The 11,675-nt window shown below is 32.6% G+C and overlaps 1 protein-coding gene across 3 annotated transcripts in view; it reads right to left on the reverse strand.

The window, feature by feature from the left end:
* The window catches only part of AGPAT5 (1-acylglycerol-3-phosphate O-acyltransferase 5), a 60,011-nt gene extending 48,639 nt beyond the window's left edge, over nucleotides 1-11,372 (reverse strand). For 2 of the 3 annotated variants that reach the window (XM_051975993.1, XM_051975992.1), the window contains exon 1: nucleotides 10,188-11,368. In XM_051975993.1, the coding sequence (XP_051831953.1) occupies nucleotides 10,188-10,409 (222 nt within the window). In that variant the 5' untranslated portion in view covers nucleotides 10,410-11,368. Of the gene's footprint in view, nucleotides 1-10,187 lie in introns of all 3 variants that reach the window. The other variant, XM_051975991.1, reaches the window with a different exon arrangement.
* Between the last annotated feature and the right edge of the window lie 303 nt (nucleotides 11,373-11,675).

Raw genomic sequence — 11,675 nt, forward strand, 5'->3', positions numbered from 1 at the left:
GAGGATCAAATGAGAATGCATAGCATTTTACAAATCTTTCAATTATTATTTAAAAGCTAGTTATTATTATTTCTATTATACTACTTATGGGGAAAGAAAAAGAGCTAAAGAATCACCTATTAAAAAAACCCAATGTAAATTTGTTAAACATTAAATAAATAAAGGTGATATATTCATATAAATGAAGTCATTAATGGGACTACTAGATAGTTTAGGTCCTTTTTAAATTTCTTAATTTTTTTTTGTCCAATTTAAGAACTGTTACTCTGAAATTTGAAATACTTTTTAAATAAAATGTAATATGAGATTTTTTTTAATAAAACATAATATTATCATTATTTTGTCCTTTCTCTAACCTTTCAAACCTAATCTTGCATTTACATCAAATTACTAATTTCAACTCCACTTGGGATCAAGTATATTTTCATTATAAAACTATAAGTATATGTGTGTATATATATACATATACAAACACATACATATGTATATATAATGTGTATATATATATTTCTGCTGTCACAGTAATTCAACATAAAGCATACATTTAAAAAAACTTTTCTTGTATATTGTTATATGAAAAATCTTTGTTGTTTAAACATACTTATGAACTATAGCCAGGTAGACATTACTATCTATCACAATTTATATAAATTATAGATTATCCAAAACTATGGTTCTCCTCTCCACTTAGTTTGTCTATTGTAGTCATTTTATATGCCACTCCATCAAAGAAAGGAGTCAAAAGAAGTCTAATTTGCTAACATTAACTATTTTAATTTTTATAAGCATTTTTTTTCTTTAAGTTATAAGCAAGCAAGAAGTAAACAAGTCTTAAGATTTTAAATGTTCCAGTGCCTAGCTCTAAGGTTAAAGCAAGAATGAAATAAAAAATTATTCAAATTATTCTCTTAATTTTAATATATTAAAAATATATATAAATGTAGGTTTTTTAACTTACAAAATGAAGCACTGATTAAAAAAAAAAAAAGCCAAATAGAATTATTTATCTTTAGAGACAAAAAACTCAATTTCCTGTACTCAGTGCACAAAGTTTTTAAAATTAAGTGTTATTTCGAGAAAAAGTCTGTGTGTGTGTAAAACAAGGTATAGATCAGCAAACCAAGATATAATTTATAGAATTTATGACAATTTTCTGGCTATTCACATTTAAACCTTTGGGGCTAATTAATTCAATACAAATTCCTCCCTTTAGAGATATGTCTAAACATCACAGAATATTTTGCCACAGGCTAAAAGCAACACTTAAACCATTTAAAAGACTTTCACTTCCTTTTCTTACTTAGTGATTAGAGGAAGAAGCCAAAGTCTTTGGGAGACTCAATAAGCTTAAGAAATTCTACATAAACTATACTACATCACCTAAACAGAAACAATATCTAGTCTCACCCACCTCCTCATTTTACAAAAGAAGAAACTGAAGGACAAAAGGTTATAAGTGACTTGATCAAAACTGTGCAAGTAATGATAAATTATGAGCTTTGATTTAAACTCTGGTCCTTGATCCAGAATCTACTGTTTGCTAGTGTGAATTCAACAATACTCATTAGACATATTTTTTCCTACAAATTAAATCCTTTCCCTCATATGAACACAACTCAAAACTGTCCAACAAAATTTTTTGATAAAATCAAGTTGTAAAATTCAACACACAAAATACTGCTAAACAAGTGTATGGACATCTTGAGAAAATCTTGCATTTCATGGGAGTAAAAAAAAAAAATTTAGTGAATAGATTTGTTAGTTAAGAAAAGTTCGTAAATGTTATCCAGTCAGTTGCTGCTCTTAATAAAACCCTCCTTAATAAAGGCTGCTCTTTCTCAAGATTCCTCAACATGCAAATATATCTATTTTCTAAAAGTACCTTACCGCCATTATACAATAGAATATGGTAATCAAATCCAATTTTTGCACATGATTGAAAATACTCTTTAATAACTATCAGGGAAAGATTTTCCCATAAGATATGTGACTTGATTACATTTTTTCTTCCTTGAAATAACTGTCAATAATTTTCAAAATAATTCTTAACAAAAATCAGGCATGGGGAAAATTGTTGTTTTCTATTATGATGTAAAAGATAGAAATATCTGAAAATACCCAATTAGAGATTACAAATTGCAAAATGTTGTAACTCCTGAAAATAATATTCCCAGTAAGTGCAATTATTAAATCTATCACATGGTAAATGTGATCACTACAAGAAAGCAAATACATATATTAAGTGGATAGAAATCAAAGAAATATACAATGTTAGAGGAGTCTTTTAATATTTGGTTAATATTTCAAAGACCATAAAAAAAATTCTATAGACAAAAAAAAAATTCACATGGCTATGCATAAATATTAACAGACTGAAACATTACATTAAAATTTCCCCCATGTTTAAAATTTCTAATATTCCTATTTTACATTACACATAGTGATTAACAGAATCACTAAAGTTTTCCAATGTTGATGGCAATTTTAAGTCATCTCATGAGGGAAACTACTGGACATTTAATATTCAATGAATAACTCTACCTCTTAGAAGTATTGGTGAATCATTGTGATTGCAATTGTGGTTGCAACTTTTTGTGATTGTTTTTCATAGCCCAATAAACACTGCAGTCACATCTATAGAAAATCTAAACAAATTAAATCTGTATATCATAACTAAATTTTATTTCAGAAACCTATGAGATACTCTATAAATCTCTGGGGTTCTAAGAATTCATATAAGAACCACTATTCTTTTGTGTTGCTTTCATGCTTTTAATGAAGGCCTTTTAAAAATGTTACTATTCATTTAATAATAGATTTTTCACCTAATTTACATAAAATAAGGTCCCTTAAAAAAATAAAGAATATTTAATAATTCTATTAAGTACTATAAAGAATAACTGTCAATATTTTACATTTCCTATTTAGTATAAAAGTTTAATTCTATATCACTTCTCTTAAAAGACCAGAGTTTGCTAGTTCATATATAGTGACTTTTATTGGCTCTGCTATGTCCTTCCTATTTAAGAAATAGTCATTTTGCTAAGTAATATGTAAGTAAAAGCTTATAATTTGCTGATAGCAAATTTTCTTACTCTCTTTCAAATTAAATAATTCCACCATCTTTTAAGACCTTTACAGGAGAGCAAAGAATAAAACTCATTGTTTTCCAGTAATAATGTAATAAGAAAAAAAGGAACAAAATTATCAGTTTCTCTACATATAGGATACTATATGCAAATAATGATCTTTTTTTATCAATATAATTTGATCAAACATAATCATAAATATAATTCATAAAGTGTATGGCATTTATGAAATGTCAGGATATATACAAAGAAGGGGTTATAAATATATTCTAGATCTGTAAGCCTGGCTACCTTTGCCTTAAAAATTTGAAACTGTTTCAGTTTTAAATTACTGTGTCAACTTGCCCAAAATTCATAGAAACATTATATATTAGATTTTTCTTTTCTTTGCTGCCTTGTTACAGGCCAGTTTTCAACAACTATTTTGTATTTAAGGTATAACATTAAAGTAATTCAATTTCTTTTTATATGAATTTTAGGTTTTTTTAAATAATTTTGAGTTTTAAAGTAAAATACAATATGAATTGTCATACATTAAAAGGAAGATAGAGGAAATGTAAAAGAAAATTACCAGAAAACCACTGATTCACTCATGTTCAAAACCACAGCATTCCTGTACTTAAGTAACAATAATGAAATGAGCATTAAAAAAGTTGTATATAATAGAAAGGGCATTGATTTGGAGTAAGAGTACCTTGGTTTAAAATCTTCTGTTATTTACTACCTGGTGCCCTTGGCCAAATTATTTAAACTTTCTAAGCTACAATTTTCTTATCTGTAAAATTTTTAAATCTTATCTGTATAACTGTATAATTTATAAAGATTCTTTTTTGCCTCTAGAGATTTTAAAACCTGAAAGAAGCTTTAACAATAGTTTTTGAAACTTTTTTTTACCTTAAGCAATAATTTTTATTATTTGTATAATTTGAAAAAAAATGGTAAAAAATGTGGTCTTAGTTTCTTTTTTATGTTCCCTTTTTAAGTTGTTGATGTTAAAATAACTTAGATGTAAAGCTGTAGTGTAACAAGCTGTGACTGAAAATTAAAGGAAAAATTAAAACTATAAATGTGATTTTTTTCCCTATAGTTTATGAATATAAACTAGTTGAACTGGAGAAAAATAGAATCCAATGAAATAATCAAGAATATTTGTTAAAAGCAGGTTTACCTGCCAAGCACAGAAGATCATGAACTTCATGGACCTACTTCTCTTCATCTTAAATATTCTATGTAAAGGGAAAAAAATTCAGTCACTACATAATAAACCATTTTATTTGAAAACTAAGAGAAATATGCCACTTCAAAAAAGAAATTAACTCTTATTCCTTCAATGGTTCAAATTTTTAGGCAAAAAATATTTTAGGAGCCTTTTCAATTTAATTAACTTTTATTAGGTATATGAGAAGAGGGAACATGGCATAGTGAATACAGAATCTAATTTTCAATCAAGAATACTGAGTCCTGCTTCTGATAACTTATTAGTTGTGTGACTCTGGGGCAAATCACTAAACCTCTCAGTGCAGAAGATGCAAGTATTAAACTCCTACTTTATATATGCCAGGCATTATGCTAAGTAATCCACACATTCTTTCATCTGCTACAACAACTCTGTAAAATATGCTATTCATAATGCAATTGAGGTAACTGAGGCAGTCAGCTATTAAATGACTTGCCCAGAGTTATGCAACTACTACATGTCTAAGGCCAAATTTGAACTTAGGACTTGAAGACGTGTGTGTGTGTGTGTGTGTGTGTGTGTGTGTGTGTGTGTGTGTGTGTGTCTCTGTGTGTGTGTCTGTGTGTGTGTGTGTAGTGGAAGAAGAATCTAGTCGAGTTCTTCACACCTATGAAACTTACAAAATGATGCATTAGATAAAGGGATACAAAAGCAAAATGAAAATAGAATCTTGCCTTCAAAGGTATTTAATGCCTTCCTTTTTTTCCCAACCTTTTTGTTTTTATTTGTTATTTCATTTCTAGAGAAAGAATACAATATGTACAAAGATATATCAAAAAACACAAAAAGTAATTTTTCTTAGGGAAAGATCAGGAAAGATCTCAGGAAATGGTATCCAAGTGGAGCCCTGGAGTTAGTTTAAAAATAGGTCAAGAATATTTTACTTGGTGAAAAAGAGAAAAATCATTATTGCTCTAAAAATGAATAAAATAATTTTTTAAAAAATTTAAAAATAGCTGAGATTTTTTTAAAGTTTCATAACAGGATCACTTAACAAATGCCCATGAAGAAGAAAAATAAGTTATTTAATAATACATTTTCCCCCTCCCTTTAAGACAGGTAAAGAAAAAAGTTTCATTCAATATTTAGTCCAAGAATCAAGAACAGTAATGAGTTATGAGAGAGGCACACCTCTTTCATGAAGATCCCAGATTTTTAAAAAGTGCCCTTTTGGTTACTGAAAAGTTTCTTTCCATACCTTCATTTCACAAAGTACAATTAGGAAATTGCTTTTCACCAAAATAATGAAGGTATATTTGAATCAATTTTTTGCCAGTTTTTAAAAATGTACACTAGTAGTAGCTATCATTTCTATATATGTAAACTAAACTAAAACTTTCTCTGCATCCAGAGAAAGAACTGATAAGAAGCATGCATAGAATGAGTTTACATATTTATACATATGTGTCTCTAATGGTAGCCTCCTTGAGAGAGAGGAAAAGTAGAGAAATAACAAAAAAAAAAGCTTCAAGATGTCAACTTGAACATCCCTCAACAATGATAATTTTCTTACAAATTTAAAAATAGCAAGTTGTACATAATAGATTTGCAATTCCGTGTGCAATCAACTTCCCCCATCCCCATTTCATTGTGTTTTGGAAACACATATTTCTTAAGCTCAGAATAAAACACAATGTATAAAAAAGATTTAAAATTAAAAAAAAAACAAGAATAAAGAAAACATAATGACTAAAATTCACAATTTTTGTATGCGGAATTAGGTGCCAATAGATATCCTTTATATTTCTAAATAAAGATTATCACATTTTTTTTTCCAACTATGACATAAAGAGTCACTTGTTTCTTAACTCATCATATTCAAGAAATATTTTTTTCTAATTCTTACTAGATGATCCTTTATCTCCCTCCATGAACCTTGTACTGTCAATCTCTTAGGTACAGCAAGGTGGCACAACAATGTTTATTTAGAATGCTATACATGGAATCAAGAAGACTTGAATTTGAATCCAGCCTTAACCATGTTAGCTATGTGACCCTTTCTGCTTCAGTTTCCTCATTTGTAAAATAGGGATAACAACAGTACCTACTTCGACAGATTGTTTTGAGAATAAGAGGAGATTGTGTGCAAATATTAGCCAAGTGTCTGACATAGAGTAGCAGGTTCTATATAAATGCATCATCATCATTTTCTTTATTAATCTACTTCAAGGCTCTTCCATTCACCATTTCAAATTAAAAATACTTTAAAGCCATCACTCTCCTAATACACAGTAAATTCTCCCACTATAAAAACAAAAGCTCCTAGAAAAAAAGGAGTGTCTGCTTTTATAATCTTAGCACTGTTCATGACACACTGTAAAGAGTTAATCTAGTGCTTCTTCATTCATTTATTCACCAACATATTAGTTATGAGACTGGGGAAAAGTCACTTACCATCTCTACAATAAAAGGAGGCATTAAATGTTCTTGAAGTACTTAAATTCAAAAGGCCTGAGTGAAAACATTGTAAACATTGTATATCAATTTATGTTTACAATATATATATCATAAATAAAAATATGTATTATAATTTATGTTTTATATATATATATAAATTACAAATTACAAGCAGTGCAAAACAGTATATAAAATAAAATAGGCAATTTCATAAATTATTCTTTTAGAATGATGGAAACTGCTTAATGTTGGGTTTAAGTATTTTACTGTTCTGCATAAAGTAAATTATATCTTTATATAGAAACTATTTAGTACTATACAAATATAAAGTATGATAATTGCGATGTTTTTTGTTGTCTAACTCTTCATAACTCCATTTGGGGTTTTCTTGGCAGAGTTAATGTGTATCTGAGGTCACATTTGAACTCAGATCTTCCTGACTTAAGTCCCAGAAATATATCCACTATGCCACCTAGCTGCCTGCAATTGATACTTACCTATCTACAAACACCAAAACTTATTCTTTGTAAATTATTTTTCCAAAGAGAGAGCAAATTTTGTACACAACAAAATCACATATACAACCCTGTTCAGCAATATGGACATCAGGTCCAAATACTAATCTACACATCAAGTGTCAACATTTCAAATTAATGATAGTAAGGGAAACTGAAAGGATGAAAAAATGAAAGCAAGCTTAAATTGTGGGCGGGGGGGGGGGGGAAGGGGGACGGGACGGGACACTAAATCACAAGTTTTAAATGCAATTATGACTTGCAATTATCCATTCAACCTGGAAGGGATTTGAAAGTACTTGCCTTGCAGAGGTTCAGAACCTATATGTCTTTCACATTTTTCATATGAACCTGTGATTTTGCCAGTGTAACAGCTCCTCATCAAGAAACTCTCTTTACCAAAACAGATTGGAAAAAGTTCTAGAATTTATTAAGATAAATGACTTGTCCCAGCATCAAAAAAGCACTTTGGCTCAGTCAGAACTTGAATCCAAGTCCCCCAGAACCCTATTTAATAAAATAAGTACTTTGTTGAATCCAGTAACATAATCTTTTACAATAGATTGTAAATTAACACTCACCTAAACTTTTAAATAAAGCTAATTACTGTCAGAAATCATTGTTTCAGTTGGTATTTTAAAATGTTTATTTTTAAAACATCAAGCTATTTCCCTCATGAATACAACAGAACATTACCTGGAAAGGATTTACCATGCAAATTAAATATCCTAGCAAACTAGATCTCAACTCAACCCCGACCTAAAATGATCACAAAATCTGAATTAGTTAGAAGCAAATTGACGAAGTTTTACTCTACTATATTTCTGGGAATGCTATCAATACAGCTATTTAATAGTTAAATATGCCAAAGAAACTCCAAAATGGAACTCCTCAAAATAGTGAATATAAAGGTAAATAAAAGTTTGATATTTTAAAAAAACTCTCTTAAGTAGAAATATTTAAGAAACAGAATAAGAACACAAGGGATACTACTCATGTTTTAATTTCTTTTTATCCAACAAAACTGACTACTGTGCAGCTTTTTAGTCTTTTTATCTAAAATAATCACAAAACCATATTTTAGTCTAGAAAATCTTAAACTTGATATAAGTGGTGGATAGGGAAAATGAAATACTTTAATAAGGGCATGCCAAAGAGCCATCTAACCACAATATCCAATAAGACCTATTTTTAAAGTAATTTAATAGAAGAGCCTGACACAGTGCATCCCCCTTCTTGAACTATGAACCATTTAAATTAGTTAGATGAGCTTAGCTTCCATTAGATTTTATTTCTTTCTTCCTAACCCTCTTTGAATGCTTCAATTCCTCCTTAACCCAGCTTTAGCAAAATTTAAAGAAAATTAGCAATTTCCTTGCAGAGTTATCAATAACTGAATAGCAAGTGTAGAAATAGCTATTTTCAAAAAATAAAAACAAAAAACCACTAGCAAAAAAAAAAAAAAAAAAAAAAAAAGGAAAACAAAACTAGGCCTAGGAGTCAGTGAAAATTCCAATTCACATTTCACCACTTCTTAGGTATAAACTACTTCCCAGTAGTAAAATAAATCTTTCCATTACATGTTCAAGGCTTATGTATACAGTATCTAAAAATCTAAATCTAAATTATACACACTATAAATCTTAAAAACCTACTACTAAAGACTATCTCTGCTGACTATCTCTATTTTTCAAATTATAAAAATCAGAATACTTTTTTTTTTTTTTTTTGCATAAAAACATTGCAACTGAACTTGAAGCTAGGGTTAGAGTTCCTAATACATCTCTCATTGGCTCATCCTGGCATATTCGGTGTATATATTTGCATTGAAACTATAAACATAAAGGAGTAAGGATAAGTATTCTACCATTAGTAAATTTTTATTTTCATTTGAATGCAGGAAAGATTTATTTTACATTCTTGCAAGAATGGGTACCTAAGATTAATAGACATTTTGTATCAGTTTATGTTTACCAAGTATTATATTGATATATATCATAAATAAAAATAATCTGTATTATAAATAAAACACCAGTGCAAACTTTGAAACTCCAAAAGCACTATTTTCTATCCTGAAGGCCTGATTCCCATTAATTGATTAGTAAATTTTTAAAAATCACAAAGCCATCAAAAGACTGGCCAAAATGAGAGACAACTTCTTTCACCCACAAATTACTAAGAATATAGGAGAAGAAACTAAGTCTTTGGTTATAAAAGTTGTGCTTATTTTACAAACTTTTTTAGGAAGAAACAATTAGAAATATACTCCTGTATGTCTTAACATTAGTAATTTTCAGCTACTTCTATGGCTAAAAAGCCAGAAGTAATCAATTTACATACCCCACTTCTATTTAGACTTGGGTACTAAAGCTCTATTCAAATTTTATGGGAGAGGAAAGATTATTTTTACTTTTCCCATAGTTTATATTTAAGGAAACCACAAAAGCACATGCTTCTCTTTCCCTTAACCAGTGATGGGCATTTTCATCTAGGTAGCAACTAGGAAGGACTACCTTATTGTAGTCCAAGAGTCTCTGGACAGGCTTAACCAGAAATGGGCTATCTGATGAGAATCTTTTCCAACCTTAAAGCACAACTTATGCCTGCTAAACTTTTAGTTTCAGAACTGGAGGCACGTACCCTGGACCAGCCGTGCCAAAAGCATCAAAGAGTTTCTGCGAGTGGGATCAGAAAGGAACTTTTTTAAACGTCTTTCCTTAGAGACTGGGGTCTAAAAATTACAATCGACCCCTTGGTCCCACGCTACAAGTCCAGCCTCTCTCCCTACCACGTGCATGGGCGGTAGAGATGTCAACCCTTTGCTCCTTTCAGTTCTGGGGCAGCAGGAGGCCCTGAGAGGTGGAGGATTGAGGTAACTAGGAAAGAAATAGGATTCTCCGGAACAGGGAGAAGGAAGCCGGAAGGACGAGGGAGAGGCTGGTGGCTCACCTGGACGCCAGTGTAGTTTTCAAAGAAGAAAAGCACCATACTCTGGTAGATGGTGTAGAAGCGATCATCCACCTCCTGATAGATGCGTGCCCCCGGCACGAAGAAGGAGAAGAGGCGCCAGCCCAGCCAGGCCAGGATGTAGGTGGGGGCCGTGCCCAACATCACGGCGGCCGGGAGGACATAGCGCATGGAGTACGTGTGGAGCACCAGGGACAGCAGCATTTTCCTGCTTCAGTGATCGCTCGTGACGCTGCGGCCCGGCCTCCTTTTGCAGCTGCTGCTGCTTCTTGCTTTCCTCCGCGAAACCAAGGTTTCACCAAGCCCAAAGGAGAGTCCCTAACCACACCTGCCCTACCCTCTCCCCCTACCCGCTCCGGAACCACGGAGCCCGCCGCCGCCTCCTCCACCACCACCACCGCCGGCGCCGCAGCCCCTCAGCCGCATGGGCTGCCCTGCTGGCCGGAGGGCAGACGGCTCCCTGACCAGAGGAGCCCGGCTCCTCCGGTTCCCTGATTCCCAGTGGACAGGAACACAGAAGCTAGGCCAGTAAGGGCACCAGGACCTGGCCCCGGCTGCAATGAACCCGGGATCCAGTTACCTCAGAAGGAGTTATGGTTCATGACCCTCCTCTGACACCATATTGCCAAACCCCGGTTGGGGGAGGGGCCCGCCGGGCAACAAAGTGGCCCCTGATTGGAGGAGACTGGGCCGCCGGTTGGAGGGCAACCGACTGTGCACTGTGCCGCTCGTGGCTGCAAATTGCGCATGCGTGGGGCTGGCCAGCGAGTCCAACTGCTTAACCTGGGGGAGTTTTTTGCTTTGGGATGTAGAGGTGAAAATGGACAAACCTTAAGTAGGTCTGGGCGTGTACCCGGATTAAATTGGAGAAAAAGTCGAGGGGACTAGAAAAAGAAATGAAAAAACTTTAGGGAAAAGAGGAGTATCAGAGAAATAATTTCTTCTGGGTTACGAGTTTTTCTGTCACTTTCGATGTTTTCAGGTTCAGTCAGGGGACTGAAGAATTCTTGGCTGACAGGAATTCATTGGACTTCAATGGGTGCAGAGCTTTGAACTGAGTGCTGGTGATGGTATGAAATTTAGATAAGCTTGTAACAGCCTTTAAGTTTAGTAGAAGATGATACATCTACCTAGGCTGAGCCAGTATTACATAAGCCCATTTAGAAACGTGCAAAAATGAGCATTGTGAGGTCTAAAGAGAAAGGTTGTTACAGAAGGAGAGGGATCAGTGAAAGCGTCCTGAAATGGTTGCCGTTTAGGACTTGAGTAAGCAACTCCAGATTAAAAGCACAGAGATGAAGTGAAGTGTATTTAAGGAACTTTGACAGAGACTTGTATTCTTTTCCAGTATTATGTGGATAAAAGATAGTGTGTTTGCAATATGATTGTTTATAAACTTTACAATTTTGCTGGAGCGCAGATTACAAAGGAGAATAATGTGAGAAATTGCGGATTTGAGTAAGCAACTCG

Source organism: Antechinus flavipes, chromosome 2, assembly GCF_016432865.1.
Source record: "Antechinus flavipes isolate AdamAnt ecotype Samford, QLD, Australia chromosome 2, AdamAnt_v2, whole genome shotgun sequence".
In the NCBI taxonomy this organism is placed as follows: domain Eukaryota; kingdom Metazoa; phylum Chordata; class Mammalia; order Dasyuromorphia; family Dasyuridae; genus Antechinus; species Antechinus flavipes.